At 28.2% G+C, this 27972-nt stretch overlaps 1 protein-coding gene across 1 annotated transcript; it reads left to right on the forward strand.

Moving 5' to 3' along the window:
* Positions 1-11047: 11047 nt before the first annotated feature.
* Positions 11048-13207, forward strand: LOC132938917 (protein FAM200A-like). The gene is made up of 2 exons (XM_061005903.1): positions 11048-11169; positions 12787-13207. The coding sequence occupies exons 1-2, from the start codon at positions 11048-11050 to the stop codon at positions 13205-13207; spliced, it is 543 nt and encodes a 180-aa protein (XP_060861886.1).
* The last annotated feature ends 14765 nt before the right edge of the window (positions 13208-27972 follow it).

Genomic DNA, 27972 nt, shown 5'->3' on the forward strand with positions numbered 1-27972 from the left:
GTATGTGCAATGTGTTTTGATCTAAACTAAACGGAAGCCAATGTTGCAGTTGCAGAAATATCTTATTATTTTCAATCAAATATGTATATATTTTTTAACTATAACGAAATCAAACTTTTAAGGTAAAACATAATCTTTTACCTATATAATTGACGTTCTTAACTTATTATTATTAACCGGCGAAACATTCAAAACGTATATTATAACACTGTACGAAATACAGTTTTATAAATAAATTATATTTAAGGTTCTATAAGTGGACCGATGAATGTATTGATTTTACAATGAAGTGTGTGTCTAGTTTGTGTGTGTCTAGAAAATGCACAGTACCTATCTACTTTCAAAATAACCGGGAAAAATAAAACGAAATATTTACGCAACACAAGTTTTTGAAAAATAATTTTGTTTTTTGTTGCAATTATAAAATGAACTGTAGAATTTAGATATAAGAAATTTTCACCAAATATTATGTATATTAGAATATATTAGACAATTTTTGGTTCTTTTTGAGCTATAATTATACACATTTGAAATATTTTTAGTTTTTATATCTATAAATAGATTTTCTGAGTTGAAAAAGTGCGAAAAAAGTTTTTGTCTATCATATTACTGATAGAAAGATAAATTACTAATAGTAATATAAATAAATTATAAAATATCTAAGAAACCAATAAGACTTATCAATTATTTATTTAACATTGCATTTTTAGATAAAGTTTAAAGTAGGAAATAGTATTACTTTTACCGTTATTACTTATTATATATTCGCGCGTATTATGCAAGTGATAAAATTAATCGAATACCTGAAGTGGTCGTTACAAAAATACATTATATGTAAGGTATTTAATTAACGGATCCGGTCATCTTTATTTGAGTAATATTATGAATAGAAGGACAGAGCAAAAACAACTGCGGGTGATGAGCTGTACATCGTGATATCATTACATTCCACATACATTGATCGCAGAAATCGGTTGTTTGTCTGATGATCGCTCTTATACCTAAGAATTAATTAAAAACCTATTGAAGTTACGCTATTTGTATCATATAATTCATCTGGAAACCGACTTACATATTATTTGAAATAATATGTCTTAAGGCATACCCAGTGTTCGGGTACTTGTCAATAATACTAATCAGACTTGCTTAATTCTTAAACCATCAACTTTTGAAACTATAATTTTCATCGTGTGGGATTAGTTTATATTTAAATGTTATGGCACATAAATTCATATTGACAGATTGTATCATTCGTAGTTCGTATTAAATAAAATGAATACAACACATCTGTAGTTTTTCACAAGAAATAAAAATCTACGTTTTGTTCTCGGCATATTATATTAAACAAAATAATTAATTGAAAAAGAAAATTATTATTTGGGCAAACAATAAAAAAAATGAAGGTATAATTTGACTTTGGTTTAGCGTTTGGAAACGTGTGGTACAGTAGCTCAGATTTTCAAAGGTGACTTTTTCAAAAACTAATGGCTGAATATTAATGTGATGATGAAGATCTATTATTATCTGCGTTTAAAGTACAATGTATACACGTTATACATACCTAATTAAATTTTATTTATATTTATAGTCTACCACACATTTGCATGTGATTTTAGACTTTTTATCCTTCATTACGTTTTTTTAATATCATTTATCAAGAGTAATTTGTGGTAGAAAATGTAATCTAAATAGTTCTTTGGTGAGTGACAAGCTGTAGTGGCGTAGTCAAGATTTTTGTATGGGGAAATGGGGGGCAAGTCTCACAAAAAAAAATACAACACATTAATGTTGATAAAAGTCTAAGGTCAAAAGAGTCACTGGTGACAAGTAAGAATTTTACCCACTAATTTATTGAATGATAAATTATTTTAACGAAAAATACCAGTGGAAAAACGGGAATATTTACGTAGCACAAGCCTTGATGAAAATTTGAAATTATTTCGAAGTTGAAAATTCGTAACATTTAAAATTTTAACATCTAAACAATCTAAGACTTGTATTTAATACAAGCTATAATATACAGTAGTTGTTTTACACACCATATCCGGCTTATCCGCTCAGAATCAGTTTACGTGTACAATTTTGTATTTGAATTTAAGTATTTAACACATGCACTACAATGACTTACTCCATGACGACATACACTTCGAGTAACTATACAGCAGAGGGAGTACCCTGACTTTTGTTATACCAACCATCTTAGTACACTTGTTACGTCATCATAATAATATTCAAATTACCAAAATATACTCCGCAGATATGGAAAGATATTGGCAACTTACGTAATGCGCAATCAGTTTTATATACATAATTGTATTTTGATTAAGTTGTTTAAATAATATAATAAGATGTGACATGACGTGCGTGGTACATGTTGATTAAAATATTTTTAAAATTCATAATATAACATTGCACACTAGGTATATTATACATGTTGGTTTCCCTTATCGTAATTATTTTTTAAATGTAAATTTAAATAAAACCGTTTGATATAATTCTAGTTTTTACGTAATTTGAAACCTAAAGTCGAGGTGCGTGGGTGATTCAGATCAGATCATGCTTTATCAGATTGTCGGCTGAACTTTAAAAAAACCGTTTTCTTTCGCGATGCGTTCACACGATTGTTTGTACTTACAGTTTACGTCATATAATTGTATAGAAACTATAACGTATTATACGTGCGCGCATATTAACAAAGATACCTGATACATCATGGCCTTGCGATTGATGTCCAAGTACATGCCGGATATTGCAAAATCGTACAGACGAGACGTGCTGCTGACAAATTCAAGTGTTTTATTGTTTTGATGTATTATTTTGTTTTTAAAAAAATTGATTTTAGGCTATAAATCGTTTTGAGATTACCAACGTATGTACCAGCTACGTACGTTGCGTTGGACCTCATTGGTTATTGTTTTTGCTTCTATCCATCAAGAGCATCATTCGATGATGCACATGCTATGCGAACGTCCTACGTGAATCATTACGACGACGTCACCGTAGGAATTTTTACTACGTACATACATCTCCTGAAATTCCCGAGAAAAATCTTATCAAAATAATTGATTTAATTTTATAGTTTTCACGATTATCGTGATCGTGACCTTCCGCACAAAGAGTCCACAATGTAATTTTAATAATTTAATTAAAATATGGGAATGTGACCACCACTCAAGGATCAGATGTACCTTGTTCATCTTTCCTTTATCTTGAAATTCGGAGTCTTCAAGGTGATCTAAATTATTAATTTTGTTGGCCAAAAATGATTGATCAACGTGAAAAATTCATTTCCGACAACATTAGGTTGAGGTACCTATACCTATAACGTAACATTATCGTACATTATTAAACAGCGCATGATTTTGTAAAAAATAAATTAATAACATTTTTTATTTAACTAGTTAAATGAAATGATCATAATATAAAGCACAACATTATATAGTTATACGTGTAAATATAAACCATTACAATTTATTTATTATTAAGAAATGCAAAATTAATGTCCGCATTTGTATGCATAATCAATTTGTGTCACATAAATTGACTATGCATACGGACATAATAATATTTTTAAGCTACACATAATAAGTATACCCCGTACACACTAATTTTGAAAAATATATCTTAAGCTTATATTCAATAAAAATAAATTAATAAATAAGTAATAGTTTTTCCTTTAATTTCACATTTACATACTAATATAAAATACTACGTGGTTAAACCTATAATTGTATCTATACTTATTTAGAAATGTCCATATAATTATACGTATTTATGTAATATTTAAGATATTTACATTGTAATTTTCTTGTAAACACCTATAACAGAACTGATATTGTAATAGTCGTTTTTTGAGATACTTAATATTTCGATTTAATTGTAGGTATATTACTATTGAAACAAATTATGAGCTGTAGGTACTATCAAAGATAACACGTGTATTTTAATGTGTTAATGAATGACTATATATTTTATAAGAACATTTTATTAATGCGTATCCACAGACACGGGTTTTTTTTATCGATTATATTTTATAGGTGACATATTTATTACACCTTATACAACGGTATTACAGTATTATACATTGGTGTATTTAAAAATTTTACGACCACATTAATTTTTGTATTTTTTCAAAGATATTCTATCGTTGGAATTATATAGTATAACATTTCAAACGAATGGTTTGCAAAAAATGTCAGTTGCACGTAGACTATATGGTCCGTGGTAATTTATTAAATCACTTCAAACGATTTATATTGAGACGAGTGAGTAATCGATTTTTTTCATCTTGTTTTGATTATACAACACTCATACTGCACAATGGTGTCTAGTCTGAAATCTGAATTCGATGTCTATATAGTGTTATACGACTGTACTCTATACTACAATTTTCCACCTTGTTCTTCGTAAACTCCCAAAATCAAAGTTTCCGGTGTTCATCGAACGTGTGACAAATTTATTTTGTGTGAGCGAAATATCATTAACTCATGACTGCCCAGAGCACTTACTTCCAACCATGACGGTTCGAGTTGATTATTAGTGTGAGGTCAGAGAGGTCACGGGCGTCAGAGTTACATGACACCTTCGTTCGCTAGTCGCTACTACTGTAGATAGACACCTAATCGATGCGGTTTCCGATGACATTTATATGATTATACACTCGTCGGAAACGAATTCGTAATGATCGAATATTTTTGAGTGAAATAATTGGAACACAAGACTATACCAAAATACGCATCATTAATATTCGCGAATAAACGGTGTAATTAATAATAATAATAATAATTTTTTTTTTTATATAATAATTAAAATTTAATAATATAATAATAATTAATATACATTAAACAATATTATGATATTATTTTCACTAGAATATATATAATATAGTCATATAGAACTATAAACTGTTTTTCATAATTTATATTGGATACACCATTCATATGATATACTATGATAAGTGATAACGATATAAAAATGTAAATTAAACTTTCAACTCAAAAGTATTAGTGTTTGTTTGATTCTGTCGCTGTAAATTCGACAGAGTTCTGCACTTCTGAGAATATAATACCGTCATCAGTTTACATTTTTAAATAATTAATTATTAAAAACACTAATTTTAAAGAGAAAAATATCAAGAGTTTATTCAGCCAAATATCGGTACATTAACATATATTTGCATACTATGTTGCTGAGATAAGAGACGAAACTCTGATGGATAATTTCTCACTCGAAAATTTTTTTATAACACGCCACGGCACAGTTAAAAACTTAATATATTTTGTTTAAAGTATAGAGCTGTACAATTTAAACGGATTTAAATCACTGACTGGCGAGTGGTGACTGCAGTGTCCGTTATAGATGAACACGTTACATTATAATATGTGAATACGTTTGTAATAACGATTAACGACAAATCTAAGATATTAAAAATATAAACGCCACTACCTAATGTGTAACTGTGTACGTTTCACTAATAAAGTAACAATTATAATGGAAGTAGAAACAACTTTTACTTAGTTTTTCGGACTGGTATTATTTTGAAACCAATCTATTTCTACACATTATGTTTAGTGTTTGCACAGTATACACAACCACAGACCGATAAGGTCAATTAAAAGCAAAATTACATTAATTTTATTAATTTAAACTTCCTGACAAACATGAAGGGTCCGAAGCAAATATGAAATACTAGTACCTAATTATATAGTACGAAAAAAGACAAGATTTTAAATATTTTAAATTGAACACCTACTTCCTGGATAAATATTGTCTGATTTTAGTTTGAAAATATTGGATAATTTATAAGTATAATCATATATGGTTGAAGAATTAGACTGAACTCCAGATAACACCAAACAAAATACTAGGCATTTTTAAATAATATAATTTATTAACTTAATTCAAAATTATTGACTACATCGTGTATAAATAACCTGTTGGTAGATTTGTAACCAGTAATTTTTCTATAATAAACTCTTGATCCTTATTGTTGTGGCTTTAAAAATAAAAAAAAAATAAATATAAAATATAATGTTTTATTTATTATTATAAAATGCGTGCATACCTATATTTTATTATTACCTAGTACAAGTGATCATTTCTAACCCTTATTTAACTAGCTCAATATCCCATCTTTGCCCGTGTGCAGTTTTTTTGTGGCAAATTTTACATAGTCTATAGTTATGCGCTATATGATGTATCTCAGTTTTAGTGTACCTTAGTTTACGGACAAATTGGCGTCAGTGCACCTAACTTTGTGAAATAATTCGACATAGACGGGCAACCACAAGTCACGGATTGGATTTAGCTCTTGGTATATTTTTTAACGTGGTTTAAACTACCTACTTATTCTCTAAACTTTTCTAACATCTCTTAAAAAAATCTCTGAGATTTTTGTCTAATTCAATGGATTAGGTTTGAGTATATACCTACGCTCCAAACATTTAGTTTTAAGTTCTAGTTTATTTTTTTCGAGTCTATAATCGCGACAATTTGATGCATGCTTGTACCTGATCTACCCCGAGTAGCCAATGAAAACTATTTATACACAAAAAAAAAATTTTAAAAATATTAATTTGATGTAATTTATACTTTTACTTTTATAATCTGCAGCTAATGGCAAATGCCATGATAAACAATAAAAAATTTCAATTTCCACCGTGTGTCTCCAGATCCCTGTTAAACCACTTCTTTAAAATGCGAATATCGGAAATCCTTTCTTATAGATCATTAGAGGAGTAGCAATTCAAAATTTAAAGTTTGAACGTTTTGTAGTTTTTAGATGTAGTGATGAATGAGTGGTATTTGGCTTATATATTAATATTATTATGTATATATAGATTATAGATACAATTTTAATTTGGAACCGCGTTTAAAACGGAATAACTAAAGCTAATTTGGAACTTAAATGAAACTTGAACTAAAGATTTATTGATAACAAAACAGACAATCAATATTAATCTATGTAAAAAAAATGAATATATTATTATATTGAATTAGACGCCCACGCGTCTTTTGAAGACTGTTCACTTAAAGTGTACCTACTTATTCGTGTCAACATTATATTGTGTAAATAAATAAAGCATGATTTTCACTAATGCAAAGTAGTAAACTCATCATTATTCAAAGACTAAATGAAGTCATGTATTTTAATTTTGATTACTTAATAGATTCTAATTTTTTCTTTTTTAATAACATCATCTATGCATGTATATTGTGTATACATAATACATATGAAGGGCAATTTACAAAAGCGTGTTCTTCCTCATCTTCACCTTTAAATAATGTATTTATTAAAAATACCTACTTTTGGAATTATTAAGTTTATTTAAAGAACATATTTTAATGACAATTCAGGAGTGTTCTGTAGCGATGCAAATATTATTTTTTAAATGTGCACTTGCATGTCCCTTTTTACTGTAAAACGTTTGGAAAACATTTTTTTTTTTTAAATCATGCATTCAAATCGAAATTTGATCAAGTAGTTGGTAGTGAGTTATTAAACAAACAGTTATAGAGATAATTAATCCATAATAATGGATTTATATAAAATATAAATAACATTTAGTCTAGTAAATACTATAGTTCAGTTTTCACAAATGATAAAATATTAATAGATAAATATATTAATTAGGTACCTACATTTTCAAATCTTTATAGATTCCATTTATAAACCTATCCTATATTATCCTCAGTACGACATTACCTACGTTACATTTAGGTAATAACTCATAATTTTATTTCGATTTATGTAGGTGTAGGTATGTGAAAATGTTCAATGGTCTACTGAACAAATGTCCGTTTGTATGTACACAGTATACTCTTTAATCGTTATTTATAATCTATGACGTGTATTATTAAAATACGATCTTTTATAATTTAATACTTAAGAATACCAAAAATTAGAATTTTCATAAATGTATTATTAAAGTGTAATACAGGGAGGGGAGTGGGTGTAAATCATCCTATATGTATTTATCTATATTATAATATATTATATTTGTATAACACACTTGAGGATTTTTAAAATCGGCATACATGGTCTTTTTAATATTATCTTTAGACCAGTAGACCAAAATTTGAATATATTTATTTTCTAAATTATACATAAATATGTAACTTGGAATGTACATTGTACATCCCAAAATTGTATTAGGGACTAGGATCTATTCGGTTGGTAGGTATATTGGTCTGTGATTAATTAGTTAATGCACTTATACTGGTGGGCAGATCAGAGAACGTAACGCAAGTTATATGTATTAATTTAGTTTCACTAGTTTTAACATTCTATTTTAAAAACTGACTACTTGTGGTTGGTTAAGATCATTTTGGAGTTGAGGGGATGCTGTCTTAGGATTTGGATTAGTGGCAGCAATACCAGTAATATTGTATCACTCGCAAAGTACCTACCTACCGCATATAAATACATAATAATGTAAAATACCATTTGTTTAATTTTGTGCTTTCAAAATATTGGTTGCGCAAATAAAGGCATGGTGAACTAAACAATTTTTTAATAATCAAGTTAACTTAACAGGATGTGATTGTTCGTGTTATACACGGAAATTATTTTTAATTTTAAAACTGTACATCATATTACCTCGATGTTCGCTCGAAATCCTCTTAAGTCTAGACAATTGAAATTGTAAGTGTATTATTTCAAATGGAATAGCTTTTATTTCATATAAATTGAGTCTTTTAAGATTTATTGTAATACTATAATAGTTCGAGATTTAACTGATTAAATATATTGTCGGAACAGTGAATACTCTGCGGCGGTGTTGATGCGACGAATGGACTTCCTCTATATTATAATATATAATTATAGTAATATAGTGTTTAGCGGAAGCGGACTTCGCGTGTTAGGTACACGAAGAAGATGCATTTGATAGTCAACTGGTTACTCTGAATATTAGTGTATTGTTATTTTTGTAGTACCTACTTATAACAGTGTGTATTGTTATATATTGTAATGACTAATTACCTATTTCGTTTTTCAAAACAAAAATGATATGTACTTGGAAAACAAAGTGTAAGGCACGAAACTGTATTATAGTTGTACAAAGCGTATTCAGGATGACTTTGTACTTAAAGGTCATAAATGTGTTAAGTGTAAAAATAAATAGACATTTAATAATAAATAAATAATCATTATAAGCTTATAAAATATGTTTGATATGATAGGAAAATTAGGAATACCCATAATTTTTGTAAATAAACGTTTAGATAATAGTCGGCACTATATTGTAATACTATACCCTTAAATATCGTGAAATATACACAAATCAGTATGGACGACTGACGAGCTTTTATTGAAGTTTGCGTTACCTAAAGCTAATATTGAAATAGATAATTTCCTAAAATTCAATAAACCTAGGTTTAAATAGCTATTTGTCCTGATCATGTGAATAGCTTACTAATAATAATAATATTAAATTAATAAAAAAGCATGGTATGGTTTACAATTTAAATAACTATAGATTTAAAAAAAATACGTGAATGAAAACGACTTGCTAAATAATAACTAAAATCGTAAATATACCGTATAGATATATTATCTATAGCTATATTGTTTATAGATAAAAAACCTTAACATATGCTACTCGATATTTTTCATTTACATGGAAAATCTATGAACCATAAATATGTTTTAAATAAGTAACCATGACAACGTAAACCTTAGAAAAAAACGGTCAGAAACAAAAAAGTGTATCCAAAAATATATTTATGTCAAAAAATACCCAAATACTCCAAATATTCCAAAATGCCGGTAAATATATTTTCTATAGAACAAAAATTATATTATGAGGCAGATTTTTTTTTTATAAAAATATATATAATATATCTTGGTATTTTATAAAACATACAAATCTTAGTAGGTAAATCAGTCATCTTCTGATAATAAACATGTTTCTAATTTACCCATCATAACTCGTGGGGGTATTAGGTATTACAATTAGTAATTGGTGGTAAGGTCAAACAAATTATAATATTAATTATTATACGTTAAAGTATCGTGTTTTGAGTGTTTGTTGTTAGATACTATTATAATATTATATATCATGTATGTAACATAAATTGCATGAACGATTTTTTTTTGTGTAGGAACTCAAGTGTCAGCCACACTTGCATTAGGTAGACCGTATACGATGTACATAATATAGGTTAGGTACCTATACGGCTATACATGTATACTTGAGTGTTATAAATTATAATTTTGCATATAATAACAATGGCGAATCATTAAATTCAACCCATCGATCAAACACACTCGACCGACCCGTATATATATAATACAAACGGCGAGCGAGTAAAATTTAGTTTTACCGTTTTTTTTCTTTCAGTGTCCTCGTATGTAAAACAGACGAGAAAAAGAAATACAAACAAAAATATACGTGTCACCACGGTATCTGTGATTTCGATTTGTGGTACTATTTATCCTACGCGTACCATGTCGTACACCTACGAGCGACGTCTTGTCCATACTGATGATATTATAATATTATCTTATCGATGCGTATATAACACTCGTATTTTTATCTACCGGGTGGTGGTTCATTTAACGTAAGACGCTCTATATTTCAAAAGCAATCAACGTTTTGAAAATATTTTTTTTTTTTTTTTCATAATTTTCGGTCGTTAAAAACAAATTTTTTTTTGAATACCTATATGTAAAAAAAAAATATACTAAAAAAAGCTGTTGTTGTCTGAAATGAAAAGTGTCTTGCGTTGAATGGATCACACCGTATAATAATATATCACGCACATATATTATAGCCGCTACATGGGTTTATTTCCGTCCACCCGCTGTATGTTATTATACATACGCACCGCCGCCGCCGCGAGGCTTCCGAAACGGGTGGGCCTACGCAATAAAAATACGAATACGAAAGAAGAAAACAAAGTAACAGCATTTACGCGCATTCGTACACCTCTATATTATACGTACACGGGTGTCGGAATAATCAGGTCAAGTTCACTGTGTCGCGGACGTTTAACAGACACGCGCACGCGATACGCGTCCACGGCCGCCGCCGGTCAGACAGGTATGCGGATGCGGCGCCCACAATCGAATTTCACGATCCCGACGGCCGCCGTTGCCCAGTTAAAATCGCCAACGTTGACGCGGGTCGGAGCACTTTTGCACGGCGTCGAGCCCGACGAAAACGGGTAGGACGACTGCCGTTGACCAGGTGTGATAATTCCGATCCGGGGGGGAACTATCTCTTTTCGCGAGTTCAGTGGATCGTCGCGTCGGCGGCGCGTGATAATAAAATTCACGTCCACGCACGCGGGTTCCCGTGCCATATTGTTTGTTCACTGCACACCAACGGTGTTGCGTGTGTGCGGGTTTCCGTATAGTACACCTGCAGTATACGTTTATTCTCGAAATAACTGCCCCAAACGGATATTGTCAGCGTTCCTATAGTGAACTGCAATTTTTGGGAAATCGTCCGAAGAACGTTTTGTTTTTTTTTTTGTCACGTGCCAAAATGTTGCTATGAGAGGGTTAAAAAATATTGTAAGTGTGTACGTTTTTTCTCGGGAAGATGCGGAAAAAAATTCGCCAACGTTAAATACCCATCAAGTTTGTATTTCGTCGACTATAAAATGTGCCCAATTCGCGGATAACGCGATCTGCAGCGGAATAATTGGCTTGATCCGTCGATGCATTATTATTATTATTATTCCTCTGTTTCGATTCGATTCGGCGTACAGGGTGCGACTGTTTGCGCGGGCCGTTACTAAAACGGGAACCTCTTCCGCGGTCGGCGACGGGTGACAAAACGAAAAAACGAGAAGAAAAAACCCGTCAATCACGCGTCTAGTGCGCGTCGTCACGCAGAGCAAATATTATATTCGCAAGACAAACGTCGCGCAAACCGTTTACCGTCCGCACACACACAATAATAATAATAATATAATAGATATTATCATTATACAGCCGGCCAGCGATTTTATTATTTTTATTATTAGGTATACGATTTTTTTTTTTTTATTTACATTCATGTTATGGATATTTACTCACGTGTTTGCTGTACACACACACACACACACACACACACACACGCGAACAAGTGTCTTGTAAACCGAAAATATATTGCACGCCAACATAGGTACGCGTATTACGATAAAATATTATGTTCATTTGCGTGCAACGACCGCCGTACATAATATTTCGCACGTCGAAAACGATATTATTATAATATGGGAACATAATATTATATTATTATTATTATTCACTCGCCACTCGGGCACATAATGATAATATATAAATCGATTGCGGTAACCCGATCGATTGTTATCTGCACCATTAACTGTATTATAATGTTCGCTGCACGTGTAGGCGATTTAATAAAAACGTATGCGGTCGATCGCGTCCTCTACGCCAGTGGTGCGCAACCTGGGGGTTGGGTTAGGGGGTCGCGAAATTTTATTAGGGGGTCGCCAGTAATTTTACACCAAATGAAAAAGTTTTATACTTGGTGAAAATATTTTGTACAGTCAATCGTGGCTGTGGTCAATCGTAATATTATTATGTCATATCTTAATGTTGCGATAACAAGTTCTATTGAATCACGCAGTATATTATGGATTATTTTTAAATTGAATTTAATCAGTAATTTTATTTAATCTTAACGTTATTATGAAATAGTCCGATAGTCATGTACGTTGAGTGTTAATCCTATTAATGCTTATAATTTTGTATAGTTTGTAATAATTATTTGTATTTTGTATTATTTTAAACTATTTATAACTATAAATTATAACTACTCATCTAATAAGTTTACAAATAAACTTTAATGCACGGTTTGAAGATTTCCCAGAAGAAAGTCTAGGTTGGATAAGAAGTCCACATCATTTTAATATCAATGAAATAAAATTAGGAAATTTAAAAATAATCGAAGAACTTATTGACTTGTCATCAGACGAAAATCTACGTATCAGGTTTCAAGAAAATGCATGTGGTACATTTTGGATTTCCATCAAATCTGAATATCCAGAATTATCAAAACAAGCAATATCAATTTTACTTCCTTTTGCATCAACTTATTTATGCGAAACAGCATTTTCAACACCAACGATAATTAAAAACAAATATCGCTCCAGATTAAATGTTGAAGCTGATTTAAGAGTAGCAGTGTCAAATATCAAACCAAACTTAGAATCAATCATGTCAACAATGCAAGCTCAGGTCTCTCATTAAAATAATTAAAAAGTAATTTATAATTTTAGATTTTATAAAACTTTAATTTTGTATTTTTTTTTCATGTTTTTGATTAATTAAATTAAAGAAATATTAAAATTGCCTAAAATTAACGATTTAATGTATATGAATAAAATGTGTGTATACATTAAGACTATCAAGTAAATATATTATAGACTTACATAATGTTGGTAGGAAGGGGGTCGTATTATAAAAATAAATCATTTTGGGGGGTCGTGGATCAAAAAAGGTTGCGCACCACTGCTCTACGCGTAGGTGTAATATACATTGTGCGATGTGGCACGTAGGCAATTAACACACAATATAGTATTATACGAAGTACGCTTAGGCGTATCGTTATAGTATAATATGACATATTATGTTATAACTGCGTCCCGTTTACAAATTTTTCATGAAAATCACGGACCGCGGGTACATTTTTATACGAACGCGAAAATCGCGGTCCGGGTTTACCCGGGTATAGGACACTGCAGCTGTGATTTTGCGTTCATGCGAATTGTGGCCTAAACATATATTTTTTTTTTATTCATACATAAATATTATGTCCAGGGATATCTTTGAGTCACCACTGGAAATGTAACGTTGCATTGATATTGGTAATATTAGTTTTGTTGCGTGTGTGTAACATGTTGCTTGTGATTAAAAAAATGTATCATTCAAAATTACTAATTCAAAAGTATAACTGGTAAAAAATCGTATGGTTGAGTGATGGTTATTCCCGCACAAAATCTGTAAACGAATTATTTTATTTTGTCTGAAATTCATTTTTGTTTCCTTTACATTTATTTATCATTATTCGTCCATAGTGTTTGGACTTTTTTCCTCTAACTTTTCAAACCTACATAATGGAACACACTTTGCACGTTTTTTAAAATATCCCTGGACGCAGTTTACGTACGTTTCAAAAATACCCGGGTCGCAATTTACGCAGAAAAATTGACTGACCTTTTTTTGGGAACGCAAATTAACTTCGCTCTGATTGTATATTATGTATAAATGTATAAATGTACTATAAACTATATAATAGTATAATATAATAATATTTGTGATTGTTCAATCTGGTAAAAATAAATGTGGGCACTCAAAGGTTCAAAATATGAACTAAATGTAATTATAAGCAAAACCGTAGGGACATTACCAGATTGGATACGATAATGTTGATTCAGAAATATTGTAGTATTTTTCAATGTTGTGATTTATTTTTGATAAAATTCAAACTTTTTACGATTGAATACACTTGAAAAAAAATTTAAACAATACTTCAATGAAATGTGTATTCAACATTAGCTTTCAGAATAAGTTATAAAAGTTGAGTAAAATGTTAGGTAGGAAATACCGTTTGGGAAAAATTTAACACATAAGATTATGTTTTTTCAATTTTAAAAAGTTAAAATAGATTAAATTTGTTCTTCTATTTTACACTTATATTATTAAAAAAGTTAAACAAAATAATTTATCAATAAAATAAAACTTTCATAACAAAAAAGATGAATAGAGGTATAGGTATGTTTGATTTTTAAATGATATAATATTAATGTTTGCTGCAAACAATAACGGAGATTTAACAAAAATATGTGTTACAGTTGTTGGATTGTCTTCATTTGATATAAAAATCATTCGATATAAAAAAAATATATATATATTTATTAGATTAAGTAAGCTCTTAGCTCGGGATATAAACGACCCAAACTAATAAAACCTCTATGTAAACATAATATACAACAATTTTATCAACAAATAACCAACCGCTTTACTTGAGTAAAAAAAATAAGCTAACGTTATTATTTACAATCGAAGGTATCGAACACTTTAGTTTATTCGTTGGCGGTAAAACTTAAAATCATGGTCAATTTCCATTTTTCAGATTTTTTTTCAAATGTCGATTTTTTTTTTAACCAACTCCCACGTTTTAAACATCCTAGTACTTATATCGTTCAGTGTAATAAGAATATATTATTATTAAATAATTTATATTTAATATTTGCAGGTATTAGACAGACCACAGACCTATTAAAATGCATAAAACCGACATCATAAAATATTATACATAATATATAAGTATATAGATACCTAATACTAATATATATACATGATCTGTTCGTATTCTTGCTACAATATATATTTTTGTATGTTATTGTCATGATAATTTATTCGTATTTTGCGGTTTCAGAGGATTTATTGTCAATATTAATCATATTACAATATTAAATTCGGATTGGTATATAGGTACAATTTTAAAGCGGGCCAGAGTCGTCGAAATAACAAATTGTGGATGGACCTATATTATTTAATTACAATTAATTAACGTGAACCGTAAAAATGAGTAATGCAACGCAGTGATAAATACAATTATTTAAAAATTTTTTTTATTACGAAAAGTCAGAAATAACCTCGACCTCTAATATTTGCACGTGGATGGGAAACCGGTAATTCGTTGGATTGTAGACATAGCTAATATTGTTTTCATGATTTTTATTAAAAAAAATACTTAAAACTATTAAGATATTCGTATACTGCGACCTTTTATGTGGCTGTATTATACGCATATACGTCCTTGTAAATACGAATTTCCTTTCGATCGTTGTAGACGATGGCACCCACCTGTAAAATGTTGTAGAGCAGTTATTATTGTAAAATATTGTTGGAACACGTACATCGTGTAACAATTAGCGCGGTACACATCGATGACAACGATTGATATCGCGCGATTAAAAATTCAGTTTACATTCTTGACGATAATATTATTTTTTTATGTTATGATCATCTGATCACGATTACGAGTAGTTGTATTGTTGTTTTTCTGTTGTCATAATATATATTTATTTGGCGTCCATTACCGAATACAAATACACCAGCGCACGCTCGAAACACATAAATATGTGGAACATAACCCAAAACATATTGTTTACTAGGTGCCAGTTTATTGGCGATTGTATAGATAATAATATAATTATGGATTATGATAGGTTTATTACTGGCTATTTACTGTACATCGATACGCTTCCTGCAGAGAATTGTGAAATGGATAAAATATATAGGTAATGTTTACACGAATTACGATTCCAAGTTGACGTCGCTGTCTTAAAATTACGAGCTCGTATTCGACATAATATTATACTTATACATTATGCATTTCATAATACCCAATAATATATAATATTAGGCATGTTTATACTAACACATCGTACATCATACCAGTTATTAATAATTATTATCATCGGGATAAGAAGTTTGATACTGTATAATATAGAAGCATTCATAATTTTAGTATACCATCATAAACTATTAATTTTGGTTATTATAGGGAAAATAATAATTATTATTTACTCGAAGCTCTAAGCCCTAGGGCGACCATTATAAATAAAATAGAATACTTGGAATATTGAATTTAATCAAATAGTATCATGCCTTATTATAAATGTTTATAATTTAATAAAATCGGTCAGTTTATTGTTTATTAAATACACTTGTGAGTTGTGAGTTGCGAAGGAATTGATCTAATTAAAAGTAATTGTATGCATTCGAGCAACCGAAATTATAGAATTTAATCATGTATAGACGTAGTGTTATACTATTATTGATTAAATAGAATACATATATTGTACAGGTATGTGTATAATGTTAAGCAATTTCGACAAATTAAAAAAAAATTTTGGCTTCTTCTACTTTAACTATTTCATAAATAAATTATACATAAGCGTAAAAGGTAGGTATACTACATTTTCAACAACAACAACAACACTATATGAAACTATATATTTAAAAAGACAATAATAATTACCATAATAATTTGTTTTTGCACATTGTATTCTACCTTATAATTATTATAATTTACAGGTATATAATATATTATATGCCAATTTTCTACGCACAAAAAATACTTCAGGCTATGTACATATTAAACAAAAAGCCGCGAACGCCGTTATAATAGTCGCGATAAATTATTCATTTTCAACAAATAGGTATGTAGTAGGTACCTACTAAAAATGTGGGTCAGTAAAATCATTTTTTTTTTTGGTTAAGTTTTGAACTAGTTACTTACTACTCCCAATACTCTAATTTATAATGTTATCACTACATGGGAACATAATATTATTCCGTCAGATCATAATTTACTTGTAAACAATACAGCAGTAGTAGAGTTACTGAACTGACCGTGGTAACTAGTAGGTAATAATATACAGAGTGATTCACCAAGCATGCTCACCCCGATTTTTTCCTTTAATAATGAAATTATTCAAATTTTTGTTTTCGGAATTTTTAAATCTACTTATCAAAGATTATTGTTTCAAATTGTTTTTTACTTAAGGAGTGTCATGTGTTTAACAAACTTCTGTGTTTCAAATGAGAATCCTCTTTTTTACTGTAAATTATTTAGTGCATCATGTTTTTGTACCTAATTCAAAATTTGAACTAGTATTTTCTCAGATATAAAAATATTTGTTTGAATGATAATAGTATTTTTAATTGGTTTTATAAAATTTTTTATTCAAAAAAGCTGAAATTTATATTTATGATAATAAATAAAATTGTAATGAGTACTCAAAAACATTTTATTTCAATACAAATGTGTTAAGTGTATGTAAAAATAAATATATTTACATTTTTGTGTAGACTAGACCAGTCCATAAAATTAATAATAATCATATTTTAAAAGTGCTTCTTATGCACTCAAAAACTATAGTTATATTACTGCAAATTTGAGTTTTTGAATTGATATGGTTCACAAAGTTTAAAATGACGTTTCTGTAAAATAGCAAAAATGTCACTTAAATCACACTTGTGCACTACGCCATCGTATATACTACTTGTATTCAAAAATTCCGATAATCGGAATTTGAATAATTTTTTTTTAAAAGAAAAAATGGGGGTGAGCATACTATAGGTGAATCATTTTGTATATATTATAATGATATATATATATATAATAATCCCACTTGTTAAACAAGTATAAAACTATAGTTCTATGTATATTATATCAATTTAACTTGAAATAGGTACCTACTTTAGATTATTATTACTTTAAAAGTAACATATTAATTATTATAATATGTTACACTAATACCAAAAACATTTACAGAAAAAAATTACTATAATTAAATAATTAATTTTTGAGAACCATTCTTAATATAAGTTCCTGTCTAAGTTAAATGTATCTAGGCGTAATTCAAATTTAACCATTAAAAATAACAAATTATAGTTTGATATTATAATCGTTTACAAATTTCAAATGATAATTAATTCAATAATTTTACAATGATAAAAATTATAAGTGTTTAAATAAATAAATACCCAAAATAATGTGTTATATGTAATATTAATATAATACGTATTACATAATATAGTTATAACTATTTGACGGCGAGGTACCTCTACTGAGGTCTGAGAAGTCTCTTCGCTTTGTACTTATAGTCATTATAGTATCTGACATTATCTAAAAATTAATCTTAGTTTTTAACGTAGGTTTGTAACATATTATAGCCTAAAAAAAAAAAGTATGCGTTAAAAAATAAAATGTAAATACACTTTAATTAAATTACGTAGGAACTTAAATAATAAGCAATTAAAATAAATAATAATATTCCTGTAAAAAATTAGTTGTTTATAGTATAAAATATTTTAAGTTATTATTAGTCTTTAATATTTTTCATATAACTAACAATGATTGTATTTTAAATAATTTTTAAATTTCAAGGTGAGGAAATCATTTAATATACTAATAATATTATAAAACTATGTACGATTGATTTTGTGTGTTATACAAGCACATCGAGTATAAAACTAAAACGATTAATCATTAATGGATACATAATATTTAAAGCTCATCATTCAACAAAAGTTTTGTATTACCTGTCTATATTGTGATTGCAATGCACTAAAGTAGCTATCTAGGTATGATTACCTACTTTTATTGAAGCGCAATATAAGTGAAATTACTATAATATTATCTACTATTATATTATACTATAATATTATCAGACAATTAATGCTAACAATAAACTAAACGCTTTATACATTTTATTTTAAATTACAATAATATATAGGTAGTAAGTTATGAATTCTCAGTCCAGGCACAATTTGTGTAATCATGTAGGTACTAAGTGATTAATTTAACCGTATACACTCATCATCTCAAAAAATATGAATTATGTTTATGCGGAAATACTTTTTATTATATGATCTGAAATAATTACAAGGCAACATTGTTATTAAAAAAAATGTATTTTACAAGTATTTATTGTTATTTTTAAAGTTGATTAGTTTTTTGAATGACAAACAAATAATTAATTTTATATTCAAAAACAAAATATTGTTCTGAGTATGTTGATATAGTTGCATAAAAATCGAATTCAAACAGGTACTTCATAACTAATAAGTATTAATTAAAGTTAAAATAAATGTAGTATAGACGTATAGTGAACCAACATTTTGCATTTTTGCGGAGTAGATACTCCTGTGCAGCTGTACCACACCGCTTAAGTAGCTCATACAAAATTGTTAATACTTATAATTTATATAGTTATAAAATATCAACTACTGGTCAAAAATTCAATTTGTATACATTTAAATTCTATTAAATATATTCTAATTTGGAATATGAATTTAAAAATGTATGTAGCCGTTATTTAAAAACAAAAACACTTTTAAAATTATAACATTACAAACTAGTAAAAAAATATAAAAAACAATTTTTTAAAATTAAATAATGAGTGATTTTACTCATGATATTTAAAAAAATATCTCATACTCTTGCAGCAGCTAATTGTGGTTGAAAATAAATCTTTTAATGTTATATCGGCCAGGCTTCGACTAACAGCCAGCATATTAAACCCCACACGTATATAACAGAACATCGTTTTTTTTTTAAATATTTATTATATATTTAAAATGTGTCTAAATATAGTATGTTATTACAAGTTTGATATTATTTGAGTACATATAAATACATATACCTATAATATTAACAATTCGAGCTATTAATTAAAAAGTGTGACAATAAATTTTGAATTAAATACAAAATAAAGGTTGTGTGCAACGGGTGATAATGAATGACGTGACTTATTATTATTAAAAGCCATCATGGCTTATTGCATGTACCTAACTATAAAACGTAGGTATGGATATGTTGAGTGTTGACACGGAAACAGACATAATACATTTAAAAAGAAAGTCTATGATAAAAATATAAATTAATTTTTGTAACGTAATTATAAAATATATATTTTATGATTGAATAATACAATACAATAATTATTGTACAACGTAGGTACGGGTATTTACTTCAAAATTGTATTGTCTTATAATTTTATTCAACGATGACTCATCTTCGGTAAATTTATACTAGTTTACAAAATCGGTATTTATTTTTTGTTCTATTTCAAAAAATATTAAATCGTAAAAACTTGAAGCATTTCACTTTTATAGATATCACCTACTTATACTATAATTAGTTTATACATAATACAATGTTAAAAATATTTATTGTTATTGGTTACATGTGATTTATAGACATTTTAAAAATATTATTAGATAAATAAGTTAATACAATTTTTGTTTCTCGGTCAAAAACACTGAAAATATAATATGAAGTCGCTCATAAGTTTTTCTTATAGCAATTATAAAATATTGAAAATACAGTCGCACATTTGTTTAGCGTTTGTAGTTCAAATGTTTACGAAGTTGGATATTTAATTGAAAAAGAGCTTTTATTAGGGTAATATAGTTGTAGCTTAAAAAATATTAATCTTAAGACTTGAAACTTTTCGCCATTATATGTATTACTATTTACTAATTACTATTGTCTATATATTATAATGACATTTTTTAAATATTTTAATTATTTTATACTATTTTACCATGAAACTATTTACACCATGATTTGATACATCGGTATTGAATAAGTTGAATAAGTTGTATAGGTACTATGTTTTTGGTAAAAATCTACTTAATATAAAATTACAGTAAAAATATATCTTATCTAAAAATAGAAAAAAGAATATTTTAACTTAACATTTTTACTATATTTTCTCTATTATTTTCCAAATGTAAGTATTTGTAATACATAGGTGGACCTTAAAAATAATAAATTGAAATCCATTTGTAACATTTTTATAGCTATCTATGCAAGCTAATTTACCTAGTTTATTTTAAATAAATTAAAGAAAGTAACTTTTTACAATAGTATATTGTATTACAGCAGCTTTGTTTTGAATAGGTACTGAAAATACAGTATTCTATTATTTGCAGAGAAACATTTTCTTTTAGATTTTAGAACCTTTTTTATAGATTGTCTTAATTAATACTTTTACTTTTAAATCTTAATAAACTATGATTTTGTAAATATAATGTGTACCTACGAATATAGATAAAACAATCCTAACAGTAACCCAAGTCTTTTCAATTAAGATTGAATGTATTTAGAACAATATTACAATTCGATAAAAAAAACGATTCATAAATAATCACATTACAATAAATTTCTTTCTTATTTTCGTGTATTGTATTAGATTACTGAGTTTTAGTTCATTGTAAAAATATCGTTGAAATTAAATAAAATCTTGTTGATTTGAAAGTCTAATAGTGTATTATCATTAATTTATCAATATACCTACTAAAGAAAATATAAGACTTTAATTGATTTACACATTCACTTGCCATACGTCATATGAGGGTATTTAATATTCAAACTAAATCGAGTCCTTCCAAGTTCTAATAATCCTTCGAAGACCTTTCGTATCAGCGTTGTTTCGATTAAAATATACCTCTAGTTTCTGTCACAGTTTACCATCTCCCTAGATTCTTAGCGACTAAGTGAGAATAATTTACTAACTACAAATATTTCTTAACTTTCCTAACCTATTTATTTTTTTGGTATTATTCGAAACAAGATATTTTACAACATGGATAATTAGTAAGTTTGATTAACTAATACGTTGATAAAATTATGTATAATGAGAACGATATATGAACATCACGACGAAGAAATCACCCATTGCCATCACCTTTTTATTTATAGTATAACTTAAACGATTCGAATGAAAAATAAAAGTAAATCCGTTCAAATGAAACAGATCAGCATAGAGTAATACTATTTCTCAAATTTAACTTTAAATATTAACACTGGTAATTGACAAATAACTATATAGGTGTTGCTTTTTGCTTTAGACTCTCCGTATTCATGTAGGTCGTGATTGATAGTTGGATTACGCCTATATTATGTCGCATAACACTTTTTACTACATGACCAAATGTCCATTAACTATTGGCTACTGTATACATTTACATACAGTAGGTGAATAAATATTTAAGTAAAACAATTTATTAATCATATTGTTGTGCCTCGTGATATTTAACCGTTATAGTGTTTACATATTTTATAGGTAGGTAGGTACTGCGATTTTTGTTTACGACGCACAAAATTAATGCTTTTTTTATTCATTATATTTTATTATAATACAGCCTAGGGTAATATGCATTTTAATCAATCGATCTTTAAATCCAGAAAAATAACAAACCATTAAACATTATGAAAAAAAAAATGTATTTTCGGGAATGCTAATTTCATTGCTTTGTTGTTTGTAATTGTACCGACGTAAAGGTACGCAATAATTGTTTGATCTAGTTTTTATATTTTCCAAATTATATGTTTACTGTATTTAGTAAGTCATGTATGTAATATCTGTATATATTTTATAATGATGAACTAGTTAGGTATGGTAGGTAGTAAAAATGGTCAATCAATCAATCAATTATCTAATCCAAAGTTTTTTTCATGCTATCAAAAAGAATGTCTCGTGCGTTTTATGTTTTATTGTTTAATGTTTTCGGTATTTCGATTCATTCTATTAAAACTATAATGTTATGTATATGAATAGCTTAGAATTTTAAATAATTTTTCTAGATAAGAACTATTGTCTCCTCCACAAGCCAAGTCTTATTATGGGGACAATCACTTACATTGTATGTTTAATTTAAACTTGTTTGTATATTTTTTCTCTTAAATGCAATAAACTTATTATTATTGTATGTTTATATTTTATTTATCCGTTAATTTTATGTTTCTGATTCTTGATTACCGTTATAATAAATAATAATTAACACAATTTAAAATACACATTCGTATATATACTCATATATCTAACAGTTCTAACTTCTACTGACGACTTGAGAAATTATAATATAAATTATTTATTTATTTCAAAAGTTATATCTTGTAAAGTACTTACATAGTGATCCATATAATATATGTATCTACCAATTCCTACAGTAGGTATATTATAATATATAATAATAATAATATATTACGTCTTGTTACCATCAGGTATACAATACCACAATACTTTGACCGAAACGGTTCAGCTTGAGATATAACGATAACAAGGCTAAACAGAATGACGTGAAAAATGAACACGTTATGTTTCGCGGGTGTTAAACTACGATATAGTACCTATAGTGAGTTTGACGAATAAAGAAAATCGAAACGACCGACGACCGTGAAATCGTCGTTTTCATTAGTGACACTGACACAGGCTTTACAAATAGTAAGTTCTGCCTTTCGCGTAGATCCACCTATATTATATTATGTACATCGTGTTATGTAAGTACTCCAAGCGAGATCACTGCGTTGAAATCGTGAAATTCCGAAAAATAATACCTATACACTCGGTACGGATAGATCCACGTCCGCAAAAATATCGTAGCATTTCATTATAATATATTATGTACTTTAATAAATATACCACGTAACGTAAGACACTTATAATTTCAAAAAACTATAAAGGATCTTGATAATATTTTTATTTTTTTTAAACACAATTTTAAGCGATTAAAAACAATTTTTTTTTTTTAGAAAAACATTATCGTTTTCTGAAATAATGAGTGTCTTGCGTTGAATGGATTGCCCCGTTTATACCTAACACAACCTTACCAATACATCCCATCTTGACGACTTATCACAGATCTTAAGACCCGTTAAGAAAATCCAATACAAACTTAGAAGTTGACGCCCTACGTCCGCGTGTTGTCGACCACGTATTGCAGTGTTATGCAGATGTACCATAGTGTTTCATGCTAATAATCACTGTGAGCCACGATTTCGATCTTGACGCGACTACAATACGAGCCACCGACCAACCATAGATGGTCTTTTATAATTGGGAGTATCGCTGTCAAGGCCTGTTGGATTTCAGTTTCGGTGTCCGTTAGCTTGTATGTTGGATTTTTTTTTACTAACAGAGATTTAAATAAACAAAATATTATGTTTTAATGATATACGCGTCTATACTGCAATATTAGGTTATCATAATGATTTTATAATTTATTTTAATCCCGGATCACATAATCAATCACTAAAGATTTAATGCATCAAATCATAACCTAACCTAATGTATTCTAAGTCCCTTATTATACGTCATGATTTAGATAGTGGCCAATGATCGATCCATTCAGTTATTTTAGTGAACCATTAAATTAATCAACATTTTATCCGGATAATAGCTTAATTAGCTTATTATAGGTTTCTACATTTTTTGTTGTATGATACCTACCCCCTCTACCTCAAAAAAAATAAAATGTTGTACCTAGGACTGATAATGAAATAAAATTAGTTTCAAAATAATACGTTTTTTTAAACTTCAAGATTCAACTAATATAATGGAGCGTACATAATATTTTGCATTTTAATAGCTTAGGCTTGAAAATTTAATCCAATGTTTCTCATGTATTATTTTTACAGAAAACTAAAAATCTCTAAAATTTAAACGCACAATATTTCTATAAGATGTTCAATTTCGACAAAATAATATTTAAATGTTATTTTGTTGTAATTTCAAAAATATTGTTCGTAGAGACTTAAAACTTTTCACCATTGCATACATTATTTACTTAACTTTAAGGAATTTTTTCAAATTTTTAAGTTCATTTTAAGCTATATTACCACAAATCTGAATCATTACCGGTCTACGTCTATATTAACTTCTAACTTCTAAGTTATATAATATCAGCTATTAATATACCTACTACCTATATGAGATAATATTATTATAATTATTAATTACAATATCAAAACTTATGGGATTTATTTTGAAAAAAATAGTTCTACCTAGTATACCTACTACCTACCCTACAATTAATATATACAAATAAATTACTAATATAAGTACAGTTAAATTCTCGATTATCCGCGAAATAGGGTGGCACGGCAATCTCGGTTAAGTGAATTCGGTGGTTAATCTGCAAAATACAAATCGAAACAAAAATTATTATATTTTTAAAACAATTATATATTATGTAACATAAAATAGTATTCAAAGAAAATTAGTTGTATTTTTATTTAAACATTAGTCTGATATAATACATTTAAAAATATTATATTAGTTGTATTAAACATTTGTTTAATATTATATATATATTTAATGTATACAATTTACATTTATTTTTTCACAAATATATAAATATATTGTACAAAAAACAATATTTTTAGTACTGTACATAGTTTCGCGGAAGACCGCCGATACTCGAGAATTTACTGCATAATATAAAATAAAATATCCTTAGAAATATAGACCGGCGACCATATTGACTCTGAATCGTTGTAATCGTTTGGGTATGCAATGATTGATCATTGTAATTAAATTTAACATAATATCCATTGGCCTACTAAATTACGAGGTACGTTCGAGTACTTTCAGTACAACAGTGTTGGCATTATCTATAACTATAGATACAATCGTGGTAAGAACGAGGCATTTGCAATCGTTCCATCACTAGTCTTAAGATTTCAGGCCAGACATCTACTATAGGTACATCAGTGCGGGTTATGCGATTTTAGTTACATATATAATTGCATTATTGGGTAATACATTTATTTAAAACAAAAAAATGGGAAATTATGTACACATTTGTGTAGTATGTCTCTGGGATCTTCAGTGTTGTTGTTCATTGGCCCCGGATATCTTTATTGATACTTATAATATTTTTATAATAAATTATTTCAATAGTTTAATAGCATAAAACCATTTTTAGATTGGTAACTAAAATGATATGTACATCATATTATGATACAAAAATAAATATGTCATTTATACATATTATTATATTTATATTTTTCATATAACATATTAATTATTACATTATAATATATATGTCCTATTAACACTATTATTCTATTATTTTTAATGAAGTAGCATAATATATTAATTGTTATACATAAATTTAGATATTGTACAGTGACATTAGCCGATGTATTCTTCTTGAGGATTAGATTGCGTTAATTAAATTTGAAATTAATTTTTTTTTATCTTCTCTTATCTTCATTTTATTCAGTTTCATCTTCGATTTTTAATGTCCACAGCAATTGTTACGTTCAATATGATTTCTTTTTGTCTCACATATACTGTGTAATAGTTTAATGTCTTGTATAGCTTAGACACGGTAACGAAAAATCCAGTCAATATGTAGACCCGTTGTTTGGCACTGCACTCGCTTCGTCCCATGATATTAGTGGAATTTTAAATTAAATCTTAAATCAATAAATAGTAACAAAGTTAGGCTAGGTCTGAATTTAAAACTCATATAATAATAACACTACTGTTTTCAATGCTAAAAACTACCACATATTAACTTTAAAAGTTATAATATTTATCATACATTTAAGAAAAAAATAATTCATGTGGTGGCAGAAATTATGCTAATATAGTAATATGTGTACAAGTGGTATAACTACATTAATTTATTTATTTCCAATTGAATAAACAACGTATTGTTTAGACTTTTAAACCAATGGCCATAATTTGGCGATGTTATTTAGATCAAAAAAATAATCAATCACAATTACTATAACGATAATTTATAAAACAACGAAATTAATAAAAATATTAAATCCTAGGGGAATTATCGACCGACCAGTTTTGTGTCAATACTCAAATAGATTTAAAAAACTTGTTAAACGATCCGTATTGGAATTCGCAGTATTCCATTCGCAGAATTCCATTCGCAGTATTCCATTCGCAGAAAAACACGACATTTTTCACACAATTTACCGTAAACCCCGTATTCATTTTATTCCGATATTCCTCGATATATGCATATGTTAATATGGTATAATTTATACACGTGTATAATATTATATAGTATAAAGATTTCGGTTTGAGAGCCAGTACGAATTTTTATAATTATAAACAAACGTAGGTAGGTAGTAGGTCATAGAATTGTTTACGGAAAGTTAACTATTGTGCGTGGCACGTAATAGATCAGGTGGGGAGCGTGATCGTACTAGACAAGTTTAATATTATTATTCGACTATGACACGTATAAAATATCTATATACAACATAATAATATTATGTTAAATATAAACAATAGTTAATATATCGAACGTGGTATTAAAGCACCTGTGCGTTTTTATTTCCAACACAATACCTACATAGATAAATATTATACTCGTGATAAAAAAAAAATGTGTACTTATGGAAATTCAATATTATAATCTAGGTGGGAGTACGATTGGGGCTTTTTATCCAGATCCGCGTTCTTTTGATCGAGAAGTCTTCGCAGCCATTCGTACCCACGCGTTTCGTTTCATACCACCAAAATGTCGACCCAAAAAATCAGTACGATATAAGCGTTTATATAGGTAGTATAAATTCGTCTGGTCAGGATTCAAACACTCCGATATATTTTATTATAACACCAGAGTAAGTATTGGTGTGTTGTATACCGGAGGCACATCGCTGTTCTTATAATTCT

The sequence above is a fragment of the Metopolophium dirhodum genome, chromosome 2 (genome assembly GCF_019925205.1).
Source record: "Metopolophium dirhodum isolate CAU chromosome 2, ASM1992520v1, whole genome shotgun sequence".
Lineage (NCBI taxonomy): Eukaryota > Metazoa > Arthropoda > Insecta > Hemiptera > Aphididae > Metopolophium > Metopolophium dirhodum.